Source organism: Tachyglossus aculeatus, chromosome 11 (assembly GCF_015852505.1).
Source record: "Tachyglossus aculeatus isolate mTacAcu1 chromosome 11, mTacAcu1.pri, whole genome shotgun sequence".
NCBI classification, from domain to species: domain Eukaryota; kingdom Metazoa; phylum Chordata; class Mammalia; order Monotremata; family Tachyglossidae; genus Tachyglossus; species Tachyglossus aculeatus.
The window spans coordinates 56,977,995-56,996,394 of NC_052076.1; the positions used below are offsets into that span (position 1 = coordinate 56,977,995).

General features: G+C 45.9%; 2 protein-coding genes across 2 annotated transcripts; both read right to left on the reverse strand.

The window, feature by feature from the left end:
* Positions 1-1,644: 1,644 nt before the first annotated feature.
* Positions 1,645-5,112, reverse strand: LOC119934319 (metallothionein). The gene is made up of 3 exons (XM_038753771.1): positions 5,004-5,112; positions 3,009-3,074; positions 1,645-1,890 (listed from the first exon to the last, which is right to left on the reverse strand). Exons 1-3 carry the CDS (start codon positions 5,032-5,034, stop codon positions 1,796-1,798), a joined length of 192 nt encoding a protein of 63 aa, XP_038609699.1. The 5' UTR covers positions 5,035-5,112; the 3' UTR covers positions 1,645-1,795.
* A 10,113-nt stretch (positions 5,113-15,225) lies between these two features.
* On the reverse strand, positions 15,226-17,858 carry LOC119934494 (metallothionein-like). Its single transcript, XM_038754003.1, has 3 exons — positions 17,759-17,858; positions 16,215-16,280; positions 15,226-15,431 (listed from the first exon to the last, which is right to left on the reverse strand). Exons 1-3 carry the CDS (start codon positions 17,787-17,789, stop codon positions 15,337-15,339), a joined length of 192 nt encoding a protein of 63 aa, XP_038609931.1. The 5' UTR covers positions 17,790-17,858; the 3' UTR covers positions 15,226-15,336.
* Positions 17,859-18,400: the final 542 nt, after the last annotated feature.

Below are 18,400 nucleotides of genomic sequence, written 5' to 3' on the forward strand. Positions count from 1 at the left end.
GAGCTCAATAAATATGATTAAATGAATGAAACTTGTATCTACCCCAGTGTTAAATGCATAGTAAAAACAAATATAATAAGGTATAACAACTGCTAAAAGGATGGGAAACCAGTCCTACGATGGAGGGCTAAAAGAATTGGGTCGGCTTACCTAGTGGAGACTGAGAGGTGACCAGAACAATCTCCAAGGATATGAAGGTTTCCACAAAGAAGGGCCTCGACAAGAGACAAGGTAATATAGACTTCTGGGGGAAAAGTGAGAGACTCTGCCTGAATAAGAGGGACTTCAGGATTATCATGGTGATTTCACCCTGGAGAAAATCATGAGACAAGCTGCGGATCCTCCACCCTTGGGGCAATACAGGTTTGAAAAGGGTGAAGACAACCATCTGACCAGGCATTCACCTGTCTGAAGGCAGGGGACTGGATTATATCAATCAAGCGCATTTATTGAGCACTTACTGTGTGCAGAGCACTGTACTAAGTGCTTGGATTATATGATTTCTCCAGGTGGCTGCCAGCTCAGGAATTCTAGAATTCTTCAGGTTGAGCCAACCCGATTTGCTTGTAACCATCACAACACTTAGTATAGTGCCTGGCCCAGAGTAAGCAACTAACAAATACCACAATTATTATTGATCATATAGGCACATAATTACCAGCATGATCTCCCCCACATGTTGTTGGTGGGGGTCGGGTGAGGTGGGGCAGAGGAGGAGGAAGGAGAAGAGAAAGATTACTCAATCATCCTTGACTGGCTCTGCAATTGCCACACTTGCACACCAGTTTTTATTCTGAATAAATTGCCTTTCAGCCTACCTTGATGTGAAATATTTATCTCTAAAGTTTCTAGGGGGGGAAAAATGTGTGGGGGGGAGAAAAAGAAAATCAATATTTGTGTGTGTGCGCGCATGCGTGCTTAGGGGCAGGGCCTGTGTCTGACCTGTTTATCTTGGATTTACTCCAGTGCTTAGTACAGTACTTGGCACAGAGTAAGTGCTTAACGAATACCATAATTATTACCCATTTGGAAAGGTGGGAAACCCCCAAAAGTGTAAAATAAGATGAAGCCCCATAGTTGGCAGTGCGGGAAAGCTACCAGAATTCCCAGTAAGGGAGGACTCAACCAGAGATTGAGCCACACTCAATCTCCGCTCTTCTCTCTGATGCTCAATTAGGAATTCGTGATGGGGATCGGGGATTGCAATTATTCCCCACGAACGAGGAATTCCCAGTAAGTGTGGGTCATAAGCTTGCGTGGATTAAGTCCCTGCCCTTTGTACACCAAGGCCCTATTGAGAGCTCACCTCCTCCAGGAGGCCTTCCCAGACTGAGCCCCCTCCTTCCTCTCCCCACCTCCTTCCCCTCCCCACAGCACCTGTATGTATGTTTGTATTTATTACTCTATTTTTTTATTTGTACATATTTATTCTATTTATTTTTTTAATATGTTTTGTTTTCTGTCTCCCCCTTCTAGACTGTGAGCCCACTGTTGGGTAGGGACCATCTCTATATATTGCCAACTTGTACTACCCAAGCGCTTAGTACAGTGCTCTGTACACAGTAAGCGCTCAATAAATACGATTGAATGAATGAATGGCATTGTATGAAACAACCCCTCTAAGAAAAAGCCACACACTCTGGCTTTGGAGTTTTACTCATTGATTTTATTTTCAGTCAAATGTCACCACATTTCATAGAAAAAAAAAAAAGTAAAAACTTTCAGAGCAGAGGAAACCGGATTTGTACAAATTACAGTATTTACAAGAACAAGGAAGTTTTTTTCCTCTCGGCAATCACTGGCAGCAGCTGCACTTGTCGGTCTGGGGCTCTTTGCAGACGCATCCCTGGGCACACTTGGCACACCCAACCGGACAGCAGGAACAGCAGCCTGAGAACATGGAACATGAGGTGCTCGTTAGAAATCCAAGTTAGACGACAAGGGTTAGAGGCCCGGCTAGTCAAACCCTCCTCAGGAATACGTCAGTCAAGCTCTCTTACAAGACTTTCAGGCTTGGCAGCTATGTGATGTTCAGAAGCGGTATGGACTAGTGGACAGAGCAAGGATTTGGGAGTCAGAAGGACCTGGGTTCTAATCCTGCCTCCGTCACTTGTCTGCTGGGTGACCTTGGGCAAATCGCTTCACTTCTCCATGCCTCACTTACCTCTTCTATAAAATGGGGATGAAGACTGAACCCCATGTGGGCCAGGGACCGGGTCCAACTTGATTAGCTTGTATCAACCCCAGTGCTTAGAACAGTGCCTGGCGCACAGTAAGAGCTTACTATCAGTCACTTCTCTGGGTCTCAGTTTCCTCATAAAATGGGGATTCAATACCTGCTCTCCATCTTAGACTGTGATCATGGTGAGGGACAGGGTCTGCATCCAACCTGATTATATTGGATGAACCCCAGTGCAAGTGCTTAACAAACACTACAGTCATTATTACTCTGTAGCTATGGGACCTGCCCACTCAGTTTTGCCTAAAGGAAGCAGTAAGAAAACCCAGAAGAAGCACCCCATACTCTTCCTGATTTGGGAAAAGCTCATAATTATGGCAGATGCAGGCTGAAATTATTTTTTTGCCCAAATTTAAGGAAGGGTCATCAGGCTATCAGAGAAACTAAGGTTTGTGGAAAATGATCGTTTGGAGTTCTGGGCCAGTGAGATGGAAGTGACGAGGATTAAAAAAAAAAAGTCTTAAGTAGTGAAGGTTTACTATCTTTAAGTGTAATTTCCCAGAAACCTTCAAGACCCAAGCTCTGTCCTTTTCTGATTTTACGGTTCAGAAAGCCCAGTTTCAACTGAAGGGGGGACCAGTTCAGATAACAGAAACAAACAGTTTAGGTTCACACATCACTGTGTTCAGTTGAACTTTCTACCACTCGACTGACAGAGGACGTCTGACTCTGCAATACGTTAGCCAAGGGCTCCAAATTCCCTTTCCAACCCAAATAACCTGGGGGCCAGGGCGGGGATCGAGAGAAAGGGGTGAAAGACCTTACTCACTTTTCTTGCACGAAGTGCACCGGCAGTCTTTGCACTTGCAGGATCCAGCACAGGTACAAGAGCCACCTGGAGGGAGAGAAAAGGCCATCAGGGCTGTGAAACCTGAAGCCTGGCACCGCAGATCACAGACTGGCATGAGAGGAAAGGGATGTTACACCTATCATATTTACTGACCACCTACTGTGTGGAGAGCACTGAACTAAGCACTTGGGAGAGTATAACAGAGTTGGTAGGCATATTCCCTGCCTACAGTCGAGAAACCACCCAAAAGGCTGTTACCCTTCCTTTTTTTCCCAGGTTTTTTAAGAGGACACAGAGCTGAGCAGGAGACTCAAGAAAAAAAACCAAACAAAACAAAAAACACTGTGATTAATTCCAGCTCTGCCACTTGTTTGCTGGGGAATAATCACTTAACGTCTCTGTTACCTCATCTGCCTAGACTGTGAGCCCCTTGTTGGGTAGGGATTGTCTCTGTTGCTGAACCATACTTTCCAAGCGCTCAGTACAGTTCTCTGCACACAGTAAGCCCTCAATAAATACACTGAATGAATGTAAAATCTGTCCATATGGGACACAGATTGTGCCCAACCTGATTAGCTCGGATCTACCCCAGCATTTAGTACAGGGGTTGGCACATACTAAGCACTTAAAGGCCATTAAAAAAACCCATTTTCCTTAATAATAATGATGGTATTTGTTTAAGCGCTTGCTTTGTGCCAAGCACTGTTCTAAGCGGTGGGGTAGATGATACAAGGTGATCAGGTTGTCCCAAGTGAGGCTCACAGTCTTAATTCCCATTTTACAGATAATGGGGTAGATGATACCAGGTGATCAGGTTGTCCCACGTGGGGCTCACAGTCTTAATCCCCATTTTACAGATTCATTCATTCAATCATATTTATTGAGCACTTACTGTGTGCAGAGCACTCTACTAAGCGCTATGAGGGAAATGAGGCAGGGCTTTGGAATCAGAGGTCATGGGCTCGAATCCCACCTCTGCCAGTTGTCAGCTGCGTGACTTTGGGCGAGCCACTTCACTTCTCTGTGCCTCAGTTACCTCACCTGTAAAATGGGGATGAAGACTGTGAGCCCCCTGTGGGACAACCTGATCACCTTGTATCATCTACCCCATTACCTGTAAAATGGGGATTAAGACTGTGAGCCCCACGAGGGACAACCTGATCACCTTGTAACCTCCCCAGCACTTAGAACAGTGCTTTTCACATAGTAAGTGCTTAACAAATCAATCGTATTTATTGAGCGCTTACTGTGGGCAGAGCACTGTACTAAGCGCTTGGGAAGTACAAGTTGGCAACATATAGAGACAACCCCTACCCAACAGTGGGCTCACAGTCTAGATGCCATCATTATTATTATTATTAATTCATTCAATCATATTTATTGAGCACTTACTGTGTGCAGAGCACTGGACTAAGCGCTTGGGAAGTACAAGTTGGCAACATATGGAGACGGCCCCTACCCAACAGTGGGCTCACAGTCTAGATGCCATCATTATTATTATTAATTCATTCAATCGTATTTATTGAGCGCTTACTGTGTGCAGCGCACTGGACTAAGCGCTTGGGAAGTACAAGTTGGCAACACATAGAGACAGCCCCTACCCAACAGTGGGCTCACAGTCTATATGCCATCATTATTATTATTATTAATAATTCATTCAATCATATTTATTGAGCGCTTACTGCGTGCAGAGCACTGGACTAAGCGCTTGGGAAGTACAAGTTGGCAACACATAGAGACAGCCCCTACCCAACAGTGGGCTCACAGTCTAGATGCCATCATTATTATTATTATTAATTCCTTCAATCGCATTTATTGAGTGCTTACTGTGTGCAGAGCACTGGACTAAGCGCTTGGGAAGTACAAGCTGGCAGCATATAGAGACGGTCCCTACCCAACAGTGGGGTGTTATTAAGGGACTTGAAGATCAAAAGCCTGGCCAAAAGTCCCTGTCCAGAGCCCCCAGTCTCTTACCAGTGGCACAGCCGCAGTTCTGAGGGTCCATCGCTGCTGGGCACGAAGCTGTTCTGCCTAGAAGGATGAGAAAGGGATGCCAACAGGAGACAAGCTACTGATGCCCAGGTTGGCACCCCTTTATAGCAGTGGAGGCCATGCGGTGGCCACGCCCCCTTTCACAGGCCACGCCCCCAGGCCCGGCCCACAGCGGGCCGTGTGCAAAGCGGCTTCCCAGAGGCCAGTGCGCGGCGCCCTCTGGTCAAGGCTGCGTGGTCCCCGGAGTGGGGCCGTGTGCAGAGGGCGGAGCGCACGGCCCTGCCCCGCTGTGCGCACGGCCCCGCCCCGCTGTGCACACGGCCCCGCCCCGCTGTGCGCACGGCCCCGCCCCAGCTGCCTTCCCAGAAGCCTCCGCCCCCGGAGTCCTGTCAGCTTTGTGTGTGGGCAACCCTTGGGTGCCCTGCCAGGAAGCTGGTACACAGCCTTCCCTGATGTGATGGCACTCAGTTCACACCCTCCTATTCCAGCAACCCCTCAGCAGCTTGGCACTGATGCCATTTCTCCTGCACTCAGTTCCCAGCCTCAGCCCTAAAGGCCTCTGGCCTGAAGTCTGTGCCCTTTAATAATAATAATAATGTTGGTACTTGTTAAGCGCTTACTATGTGCCAAGCACTGTTCCAAGCGCTGGGGTAGATACAAGATAATCAGGTTGTCCCACGTGGGGCTCACAGTCTTCATCCCCATTTTCCGGATGAGGGAACTGAGGCCCAGAGAAGTTAAGTGACTTGCCCAAGATTACGCAGCTGACAAGTGGCGGAGCCGGGATTTGAACCCACGATCCCTGACTCCAAAGCCCGGGCTCTTTCCACTGAGCCATGCTGCTTCCCTTTAGTGGCCTGAAGGTCTGTGCCCCTTTAGTGGCCTTTCTACCTTCAGGAAGCTCTCTGGAGAAGACCAAGCAGTTTTCATTCATTCAGTCGTATTTATTGAGCGCTTACTATGTGCAGAACACTGTACTAAGTGCTTGGAAAGTACAAGTCAGCAACATATAGAGACGGTCCCTTTAGTGGCCTGAAGGTCTGTGCCCTTTAGTGGCCTTTCTACCTTCAGGAAGCTCTCTGGAGACCAAGCAGTTTTCATTCATTCATTTAATCATATTTATTGAGCGCTTACTATGTGCAGAGCACTGTACTAAGCGCTTGGAAAGAACAAGTCAGCAACATATGGAGATGGTCCCTTTAGTGGCCTGAAGGTCTGTGCCTTTTAGTGACCTTTCTACCTTCAGGAAGCTCTCTGGAGACCAAGCAGTTTTCATTCATTCATTCAATCATATTTATTGAGCGCTTACTATGTGCAGAGCACTGTACTAAGCGCTTGAAAAGTACAAGTCAGCAACATATGGAGACGGTCCCTTTAGTGGCCTGAAGGTCTGTGCCCTTTAGTGGCCTGAAGGTCTGTACCCTTTAGTAGGCTTTCTACCTTCCTCCAGGAAGCTCCCTGGAGAAGACCAAGCAGTTTTCATTCATTCAATCGTATTTATTGAGTGCTTACTATGTGCAGAGCACTGTACTAAGCGCTTGGAAAGTACAAGTCAGCAACATATGGAGACGGTCCCTTTAGTGGCCTGAAGGTCTGTACCCTTTAGTAGCCTTTCTACCTTCCTCCAGGAAGCTCTCTGGAGAAGACCAAGCAGTTTTCATTCATTCATTCAGTCAGTCATATTTATTGAGCGCTTACTATGTGCAGAGCACTGTACTAAGTGCTTGGAAAGTACAAGTCAGCAACATATAGAGACAGTCCCTACCCAACAACAGGCTCACAGTCTAGAAGGGGGAGTCAGACAACAAAACAAAACATGGAGACATGTGACAAAATCGTCAGAACAAATAGACAAAATCGTCAGTTTTTTGGTGGGGGGAGAAGCAGCGTGGCTCACTGGAAAAAGCACAGGCTTTGGAGTCAGAGGTCATGGGTTCAAATCTCGACTCCACCAACTGTCAGCTGTGTGACTTTGGGCAAGTCACTTAACTTCTCTGGGCCTCAGTTCCCTCATCTGTAAAATGGGGATAAAAACTGTGAGCCCCCCGTGGGACAACCTGGTTACCTTGTAACCTCCCCAGCGCTTAGAACAGTGCTTTGCACTTAGCGCTTAACAAATACCATCATCATCATTATTATTATTAATAGGTAAATAGTCAGGAGGGAAAGGTTGCCCCCAAGTAGCAGCATGGTGTAATGGGTGGTGCATGGGTCTGGAGTCAGAAGGTCATGGGTTCTAATCCTGACTCCACCACTTTGCTGTGTGGGGCAAGGCACTGCTCTTGTGCCTCAGTTACCTCATCTGTAAAATGGAGATTCAGACTATTAGCCCCACATAGGGACTTTGCCCAACCTGATTTGCTTGTATCAACCCCAGCGTTTAGTACAGTGCCTGGTACATAGTAAGTGCTTAGCAAATGCTACAATTATTATTACAATTCCTCTAGACTGAAAGCTCATCGTGGGCAAGGAACATTTCTATTAACTCTGTGACACTGTGTTCTCCCAAGTGCTCAGTACAGTGCTCTGCCCGCAGTAAAAACTCAATAAATGCTATTGACCGATTTAAATTCGTCTATTGCCCTGAAATTTTCCTAGCCTCTATGATGGGTGGGAATTAATGGTACCATATTCCAAACACGTTTCCACTCCATGGGTGCCATTGAGGTCACTGCCTCAATAAATTTTCAGCTGTGAGGTTAAACCACTGAATTAATCCCTTCAGCTCTTTGGGCTAGGCTCCCAGACCTATTCTTCCCAAAGTTTGGAAAAGACAGCGCTTATGAGTAGTGCCGGAAAGAGCTAAAATTTTCCAACTGGATCTGAAAAATACTTAAAAACATGTCTTTTTGGCCCAGTGAATTTTCAAAACCTTAGGGTGGCCGTTGGTTCAGTGTTATACCAGTCTTTTTCAGCTGGCCTTCCCCCTTTCAGATTTAATATTGTACTCAATTTATTTTAAAGTCTGTTTCCCCCATTAGACCAAGTTCCTTGTAGGTAGGGATCATGTCTACCAACTCTATTGTATTATATTCTCCCAAATGCTTAGTTCAATGCTCTACACACAATGCTCAATAAATACCATCGATTGATGCCTTTAAAAAAAAATTATCAAGATTCCCACGACTGACACGACCCTTGGAGAAGGAGGAAATGCCTCTAAAGACAAGGCGAAGCCGAATCAACCAGCAATGGCCAGGAGAGCAAACCCTTCAGTGTACTTTTAAACCGGTTGGAATATCTGTTTGTACCTATTTTACCTGTACCTGAAATGTACTCTGGTTTATATTTTTGATATTTCAATTATTTTCATTATTAAAAATTGTAATTGCCGGTCTTATTACTAGCATGCTCATTTCCTGAAAGATCAAGCTATAAGCCCTTTAAAATAGGATTATTTGCAAGGAAAAAGCATTTTAAAAAATTATGTAGGTCCAGAGGGGTTGGCAAAGAGGAGCCCTATATTCTCCATCGTTTTCCATATCCATCATACATGCTGTCCCAGGAAAAGCCTCTTCTCCTTTCCATCTTCTAGACTGTGAGCCCATTGTTGGGTAGGGATTGTCTCTGTTTCCGAATTGTACTCTCCAAGCGCTTAGTACAGTGCTCTGAACACAGTCAGTGCTCAATAAATACGACTGAATGAATGAATCTCTGCATTCGAAATGAAAAGTTGGTGCCTTACCTGAACTCTCACCACTCAAACAAGCAGGGTTGAGTGACAGGTACATGACCCCCCACCCATCAATCAATCAATCAATTAACGGTATTTATCTAGAACTTACTGTGTGCTGTACTAAAGCCCTTGGGAATTTCCAATATAATTGTACTTCCATTAACAGCAGAGCATCCCAGCCCATCCCAGCCCTTCCCAGTCCATCCCAACCCAGACCCCGAGGTGTGTAGCACATCTAGAGTGCATCAGGACACCTGCTCTGGGAAGTCCATCTTGGCTTCACATCCTCCCCAGGACAGAGTTCGCTGTGCAGTTTCATACTGACCTGGTGATTCCATCCAAGCGCTTAGTACAGTGCTCTGCACACAGTAAGCGCTCAATAAATACGATTGAATGAATGAATGAATGAATCCACTGCCTGGATATCTGGCCCCCAAGTCCCGGGAACAGCCAGGACCCAACCTAGAGTGGAATGCTTAGATTGGGAACCCTGGATCAATCAATCAATCATATTTACTGAGCGCTTACTGTGTGCAGAGCACTGTACTAAGCGCTTCGGAAGTACAAGTTGGCAACATATAGAGACAGTCCCTACCCAACAGTGGGCTCACAGTCAGTCAATCATATTTATTGAGTGCGTACTGTGTGCAGAGCACAGTACTAAGCGCTTGTACAATATAACAATATAACAGACACAGTCCCTGCCCACAGTATAATAATAATAATAATCATAATAATGATGGTATTTGTTAAGTGCTTACTGTGTGCCAAGCACTGTTCTAAGCCCTGGGGTAGATATGAGGTAATCAGGTTGGACTCAGTCACTGTCCCACATGGGGCTCACAGTCTCCATCCCTGTTTTACAGATGAGGTAACTGAGGCCCAGAGAATAATAATAATTATGGTATTTTTTAAGCACTTACTATGTGCCAGACACTGGGCTAAGTGCTGGAATGGATACAAGCAATTCGGGGTGGACACAGTCCCTGTCCCACATGGGGCTCACAGTCCCCATCCCCATTTTACAGTTGAGGTAACTGAGACCCAGAGACTGTGAGCCCACTGTTGGGTCGGGACTGTCTCTATATGTTGCCAACTTGTACTTCCCAAGCGCTTAGTACAGTGCTCTGCACACAGTAAGCGCTCAATAAATGCGATTGATGATGATGATGAAGTGACTTGCCCACATCTTCACTTCAATGGGTGTCAACAACCAATAAAATGATGACATTATTAGAAAAAGGATAGACATCAAAGCAGAAAGCCTAGTTTTGCAACTAATAAAATTATGGCATCCAGAATAATATGTCCCTGTCACCTTATTTTGGGGACAGAGAGAATAACTAAAATGTTTGGAGGGAGAGATCAGCCTCAGAAAGAGCATAGTCAGAAAAGACATAGATTTTCCAGACTGCAAGATGAAGGACTGAGAGAACATGTTTGAAGTGTACAAATTCATGAAACATGTTCTCTCAACCATGTCTACCAACTCTATTGTATTATATTCTCCATGGTTATACATGGTTGAGAGAACATGTTTGAAGTGTACAAATTCATGAAAGGGGTGGGCTTATCACCCCTCACCCCCAGAATTGCGACCATTATATCCTCTACAAGCTCAAAACAAGCAAGAGGAAATACTGCAATAGACAGCGGAAAGGAAACCCAGAAAATGTGTTACCGTAAGAAGTAAGCCCCACTCCTGGAGCAACAGTCATCTCGAGATTCAAATACAGGAGTCAGTTGACATAAATGTGATTTTGTAAGGTTTAATTGCTATTTAATAAGAGCTTTCAGGGAGTTGCAGCCCTCGAAGACATGGAGTCAACCGAAACCCTCCGAACTGCCAACCAGGGGTTGGGGGGTGGAGTTCCTGGCTTCTCCCTGGACTCTGTGAGCATATTTTTCTTAGATAAATGGCCCCTGAGCCATCCCCCCAAGCATCCCTGGCACTCAGTTCCTTCTCACCCAGGTTAGGTGGTCCCAGACCCTGTTGGGGTCCCCCCCACCCCGAATCAGTGATTCTCCCTCCCCCAGTAGTTGTTCATTCTGAGGCTGGGTCCTGGTAGAAAATATGCTCTGCCGCTCCAGCTTCTCTTCAGTTAATCAATCAGTGCTATTTTTTGAGCGCTTACTGTGTGCAGAGCACTGTACTAAGCACTTGGGAGAGTACATACAACAGAATTGGTAGACACGCTCTCCTGATTCCAGTCATCTTCCTTCAGGACTCTGGGTTGGTCATCTGCTCCGAACCTTTTGGTCTTTCAGATGGTAACAGGGGCCGAGGGAACCACTGCCTCCCATTTGATAATAACAATAATATTAAGCCCCTTGCTATGTGTTAAGCCCTGGGTAAATACAAGGCTGTGGGAATTGGACCCAATCTCTTTCCCTGGAGGCTTAACGTATCATATCATTAATCACATCCCTATTTTGCTGATGAGAAAACAGGCCCAGAGAGGTTAAGTGACTTATCCAAGGTCACACACTCGGACTAGTGACAGAGCTAAGACTCAAACTCTTGTTGCCAGACTTCCAGTCTCAGGCTCTTTCCAGTTGACTATGCTGCCTCCCTTTTCTTTCATATCTCCTGAGGCAATACCCAAATGCACACCCGTCTTAATAACCAACCCATTGCCCTCAACCCTCTCACATTTGACTCCTGGCTCATGAACTTCTCCCACCTGGAATCCCCCCTCCCTTCCAAGCTTTACCAAAATACTTCGCTCCCCCTCCTTTAAAGAACTCCTAATGACCACCTCCTCCACCTCCTGGTTGATCTCCCTAGTTTAAGAGGGAGAAAAGTTAGGAATATTAGATGTCAGAAGATGCATTCTGCTACCCCCCGAAGAGAGAGGGTGGAAGGCAGCAATAATTGCATAGTTCTGCTGAGTGTCTTATTAGTAGTAGTAGTAATAATAATAATAGTAGTAATTGTATTTATTGACCGCTTACTGTGTGTAAAGCACCATACTAAGCACTTGGGAAAGTACAATATAACATCAACAATATAACATCATCAAAGAACAGTGCTTTGCACATAGTGAGCGCTTAATAAATGCCATTATTATCTGTAAAATGGGGATTAAGACTGAGCCCCACTTGGGACACCCTGATCACCTTGGAACCTCCCCAGCGCTTAGAACAGTGCTTTGCACATAGTAAGCGCTTAATAAATGCCATTATTATTATTATTATTATCATCCCCTGCCCACAATGAGCTCACAGTCAAGAGGGGGTCATAAACATTATTATAAATAAATGGATAAACAAATAAATTGACAAATTACAGATAAATACAGAGCTATAAATATATGCTGTGGGGAAAGGAGGTAGGATGAATGAAGGAGCAGGTATGAGTGGCGCCGAAGGGAGTGGGAGAAGACGAGAGGAGGGCTCAGTCTGGGAAGGCTTCCTAGAGAAGATAAAGTGGGAGAGAGCAATTTATCTGTCTGATAGGAAGAGGGAGGGCATTCCAGGCCAGAGGTAGGATGTGGGCGATAGGTCGGCGGTGAGAAAGATGGGATCGAGGTACAGTGAGAAGGTGAGCACAAGAGAAACCAAGTGTGCGGGCTGGATTGTAGTACAAAAGCAGCGAGGTGAGGTAAGGGGGGCAAAGGTGGTTAAGCGCTTTAAAATCACTGGTGAGTTTTTGCTTGATGTGGAGGTGGATGGGCAACCATTGGAGTTTCTTGAGGAGTGGAGAAACATGGTCTGAAAATTTTTGAAGGAAAATGATTTCCTTCAGCAGAATGGAGTATGGACTGGAGAGGAAAAAGACAGAAGGCAGGGAGGTCAGCAAGGAGGCTGATACAATAATCAAGGCAGGATAAAAGTGCTTGCATTAATGCGGTAGCAGTTTGGATGGAGAGGAAGGGGTGGATGTTGGCCATGTTGCTAAGGTAGAACTGACAGGATTTAGTGATGGCTTGAATACGCGGGTGAAACGAGAGAGAGGAGTCAAGGATAATAACAAGGTTCTGGGCTTGTGAGACAGGAAGTATGATGGTGCTTTCAACAGTGATGGAAAAGTGAGCAAGACGACAGGGTTTGGGTGGGAAGATAAGTTCAGTTTTAGCCATATTAAGTTTGAGGTGACGGGAGGACATCCAAGTAGAGATGTCTTGAAGGCAGGAGGAAATGCGAGACTGCAGAGGGGGAGAAAGATCAAGGTCGGAGATGTAGATTTGGGTGTCATGAGCATAGAGGCGATAGTTGAAGCCCTGTGAGCAAATGAGTTTTCCAAGGGAGTGGGTGTAGATGGAGAAAAGAAAGCATACCCAGAAATGAACCTTGAAGGACACCCACAGTTAAGGGATGGGAGGCAGAGGAGGAGCCCGCAAGAGAGACTGAGAATGAGTGGCCAGAGAGATAGGAGGAGAACCAGGAGAGGATAGTGAAGCCGAGGTTAGATCATGTCTAATGGTGCTAACTGGGCTAGGCTGATCATTGATGCAGTCCTGTTTAACATTGTTTTCATTCTTGGCTTCTTACTTGCCTTCACTAACTCTGGCATTGGTGTCCCATGTCTGGATGTGAAGTACGTGTGTGTGTGTCACATCCTCCACTTCCCTCCACAACTTTGTTCAGACTCCTCCTTTGAGTCATTTGCCCAATTTCCTAATCACCCTGGGTGATGTCACCCCCCACAACCCAACAGCCAAGCAAAGAAACTCAAAATCATCTTTGACCTTTCAGCCCATCGCCAAATCTTACATAATAATTATTACTACCATTATTATTGTATTATTATGGTATTTGTTAAATGCTTCCTATGTGCCATGCACTGTTCTAAGCACTGGAGTAGATTCAAGATAATCGGGTTGGACACAGTCCCACATAGGGCTCACAGTTTTAATCCTGTTGTACAGATGAGGCAACTGAGGCACAGAGAAATGAAGTGACTTGCCCAAAGTCACACAGCAGACAAGTGGCAGAGCTGGGATTAGAACCCAGGTCCTTCTTACTCCCAGGCCCACGTTCTATCCACGAGGCTATGCTACCTCTTCTCTGCTACTTTTCCTTCTTTTCTATCCTCCCAGCAAAATAAATCCCTAAAATGGCAGGGTGGGAGGGAGAAAGACACACAACTGTAACTCCCTCCCCTTCTCGTGTCCCCCCGCTTCGAGAAATTTGTTCCAACCAAATGAAAGAGAAGTAATGATTTTCCTTACCTGAGACTACTTCAGCAATAAAATATTTTTGGCTACAAAAAAAGGCATGCTAAATCTACTATACAGAATATTTAAGTACTGACTGCTTAGTCATATTATAAGCTCCTAGGAATAATCATTTGTCCTACTCTTCTGCTGCCCCTTTTAGAAAAGGTTCTTAGAGAAGAGGGTTATGGATTTTCCTTTGTGCCTCCTAAAAGCACGTAAATGTGATTCTAAGAAATAAATGCAGAGTCGTCTGTTTAAAGGCAATGCCCAGACTCTCTTAGTGGAGACTCTTCAGGATTGGGACTCCTAGGACTACCTGAAATTCTTTTCAAGATAGTCCCCCAAAATAGATTTGGATATATGGGGTTGGAGTGCTCCCCTCACAACTTCCTAGAGCAAGTTTATTCATCATCATCAATCGTATTTATTGAGCGCTTACTACATCAATTTGTAGAGATACACAATCTAAAAGTTTTTTGATGCCCCTTTCCCAAATGAAGTTTCCGACAGATAACCTTTACGTTACTAACAAGCAATTTCAATTAGTCATATTTATTGAGCGCTTACTGTGTGCAGAGCCCTGTACTAAGCACTTGGGAAGTACAAGTTGGCAACATATAGAGACGGTCCCTACCCAACAGTGGGCTCACAGTCTAGAAGGGGGAGACAACAAAACAAAACATATTAACAAAATAAATAGGATATGTACAAGTAAAATAAATAAATTTCCCTTCAAAACTCTGAGGAGCCAAGGCTGTGGTCCGATCCCGTCGTATTTCACCTGAGAAATGGCAAAGCCCCTTGTAGTAATAATAATAATTATTATTAAGGTACAAGAGTGATGTTTAATTACCCAAATTGATGGAGAGATGCGAGGACTCCCCAAAGGCCAGCAGGATCTTGTAGAGAGAATGAGACACTTTCCCCTTTGATGTTCACTAGCTGTTCATCCCTTAAGATGGAGAGCCTCGGGGCTAACGGTAGCAGTTACCCATCACCGTCTTTGTTTGGGAAGAGATATGCGGCACCACACCCACCCCATGGCATTCACTCATCACCCACGCACCAACAGATTTGAAGTCATTTCTGGTCATGCTCCATCTTGTTGGAAAGGGAGAATGAGGTGGGAAAAACCCAGAACAATAAGTTCTACAGCCCAAAGAGGAACCACAGAACTTGGCAGATAACGTTTTCCTCTGGGCAGAGGAGAAAACTTGGGAGTCCAAACATGTGCAGACTCGGGGGAGAAAATGATCAACTCTGTTTACCTAGCAACAGTATTGAAATTCTGCTGTTGCTTACCAAACTAAGCTGTACGGTGGCTATTATGTATTTTACTAAAAAAAAAACCCAGAAGGAACGAAACTTTCGGTAATTGTATTTTTATTTAACGTTATAGAAAAGTAGAAAAAAAACCTTTCAGCACAATGAAAACCAGATTTGTAGAAACAGTAGTATTTACAAGGAGGTTCCCACATCACTGGCAGCAGCTGCACTTGTCGGTCTGGGGTTCTTTGCAGACACAACCTTGGGCACACTTGGCACACCCAGCCGGACAGCAGGAGCAGCAGCCTGAGAAATACGAGGGTGAGATGAGTGTTGAAGGGTCAAGATCACAAGCGCAGTCGATAACCCCTCATAAAAATGTTCTAAGGGAGAGCATTACATTGGGGCCCAAAGTCCTAGAAAGCTGTGATTAAGGCCTCTGAAGAAACCGTATCTTTCCATTTTGGTTTACACAGAGGGCAGGAGAGAATATGACCACCATTTGGTCCACTCTGGAAATACACAGGTCAAATGGCTAGCATTTGTCATACAGGATGTTTTAATTTAATTCCCTGTTCTATTTGCAGTATAACACCATGCCTGAGTATAGGATGGGACACATATCTCCATTTTACAGGGTGTGGAAGGTTCTGCTAAGATGGCCTTGAGTCTTGCCAGCATCACACACGAGGTCTGGGGATGTGAATTCCCTTGAACGACTCCAGTCTAACCTCCAGAGACTCATCAATACTTATAGACCTTTTAACAAGAACACCTTTCACACTAGGTTCCTGCCAAGATTATAACCAAGGGCATCTTCTTCTCTTGAAGGGCAACAGCGAGTGAGGATGAGGTATTTCCCAGAGCCAGTAGGGGAAGGGGAAGAAGCTAAGAGACAAATATACATTCTCTAGAACAACATGAGTGTGGATAACTCCCCTTGATCCCTCCGCCTTCCTTCTAGGCAACTTCCTTGGATTCCAGAGGTGATAGGAACCGCTAGAGCTCATCATCTAGTTGGGCTTCTAGAGGACCCCTGATAAAGGAAAATCATGAGCCAAACTCTGGATTGCAAGGGACCACACTCACTTTTCTTGCACGAAGTGCACCGGCAGTCTTTGCACTTGCAGGATGTCGCACAGGCACAAGAGCCACCTGAGGGAAAAAAAGAGACCGGTTGGTTCAAACCATAAAATGTAAGGACAGTTGGACCATCCCTCTTCACCCTTAGGCTACCCAAAGGCTACTAGCCTTCCTCTTCTCTCTAGACCTCCGAAGAACAGAACCTAGATCTGGTCAGGAGGCTCAGGATAGAGTGGATAGAGCACAGGCCTAGGAGTCAAAAGACCTGGGTTCTAATCCTGACTCGATTACTTGTCTGCTTTGTGATCACTTAAACTTTTCTTTGCCTCAGTTACCGCATCTGCAAAATGGGAAATAATACTGGGAGTCCCACCGGGGAAATGGATTGTGCCCAACGTGATGAGCTTCTAGACTGTGAGCCCGCTGTTGGGTAGGGACCGTCTCTATATGTTGCCAACTTGTACTTCCCCAGCGCTTAGTACAGTGCTCTGCGCACAGTAAGTGCTCAATAAGTACAACTGAATGAATGAATCTACCCTGACACTTAGTCCCCTCCTTCCCCTCCCCACAGCACCTGCATATGTAAATATGTTTGTACGTATTTATTGCTATTTTATTTGTACATATTTATTTTATTTTGTTAATATGTTTTGTTCTGTCTCCCCCTTCTAGACTGTGAGCCCACTGTTGGGTGGGGACCATCTCTATATGTTGCCAACTTGTACTTCCCAAGCGCTTAGTACAGTGCTCTGCACACAGTAAGTGCTCAATAAATGCGATTGAATGAATGAATGCACTGCCTAGACTGTGAGCCCACTGTTGGGTAGGGACCGTCTCTATATGTTGCCAACTTGTGCTTCCCAAGCGCGTAGTACAGTGCTCTGCACACAGTAAGCACTCAATAAATACGATTGAATGAATGGCATATAATATGCACTTAACATCGTGGCTCAGTGGAAAGAGCCCGGGCTTGGGAGCCAGAGGTAATGGGTTCTAATCCCGGGTCTGCCACTTGTCAGCTGTGTGAGTTTGGGCATGTCACTTAACTTCTCTGTACCTCACTTACCTCATCTGTAAAATGGGGATCTGTGAGCCCCACGTGGGACAACCTGATCACCTTTAATTCCCCCCCCCCGCGCGCTTAGAACAGTGCTTTGCACATAGTAAGCGCTTAACAAATGTCATTATTTGTTTAGAGAAGCAGCGTGGCTCAGTGGACAGAGCCCGGGCTTTGGAGTCAGAGGTCAGGAGTTCGAATCCCGGCTCTGCAATTGTCAGCTGTGTGACTTTGGGCAAGTCACTTAACTTCTCTATGCCTCAGTTAACTCATCTGTAAAATGGGGGTTAAGATTGTGAGCCCCATGTGGGACAACTTGATCGCCTTGTATCCTCCCCAGCGCTTAGAACAGTGCTTTGCACATGGTAAGCGCTTAACAAATACCATCATTATTATTATTATTAATTAATTAATACCATACAAAAGCCCTTCCTTAAAACTTAGGATCAAAACCCTGGCCAAAAGTCCCTGTCCAGAGCCCCCAGTCTCTTACCAGTGGCACAGCCGCAGTCCTGAGGGCCCATCGTTGCTGGGCACGAAGCTGTTCTGCCTGAATGGATCAAACGACGATGCCAACTATGCTCAAGCTACAGGTGCCCATGTTGGCACCCATTTATAGAGGTGGAGGCCTTGCTGTGGCCACGCCCCCTTCCCCAGGCCACGCCCACAGGCCCGGCCCACAACGGGCCGTGTGCAAAGCGGCTTCCCAGAGGCCAGTGCGCGGCGCCCTCTGGTCAAGGCTGCGCGGTCCCCGGAGTGGGGCCGTGTGCAGAGGTCGGAGCGCACGGCCCCGCCCCTCTGTGCGCACGGTCCCGCCCCGCTGTGCACACGGCCCCGCCCCGTTGTGCGCACGGCCCCACCCCTCTGTGCACACGGCCCCGCCCCGCTGTGCGCACGGCCCCGCCACTGCTGCCTTCCCCGCAGGAGGACATGTTTTAGTGTGCCCAGAAAATCAATGAGACAGAAATAATAATAATAATGGCATTTATTCATTCATTCAGTCGTATTTATTGAGAGCTTACTGTGTGCAGAGCACTGTACTAAGCCTTTGGAAATCAATCATCATCATCAATCGTATTTATTGAGCGCTTACTATGTGCAGAGCTCTGTACTAAGTGCTTGGGAAGTACAAATT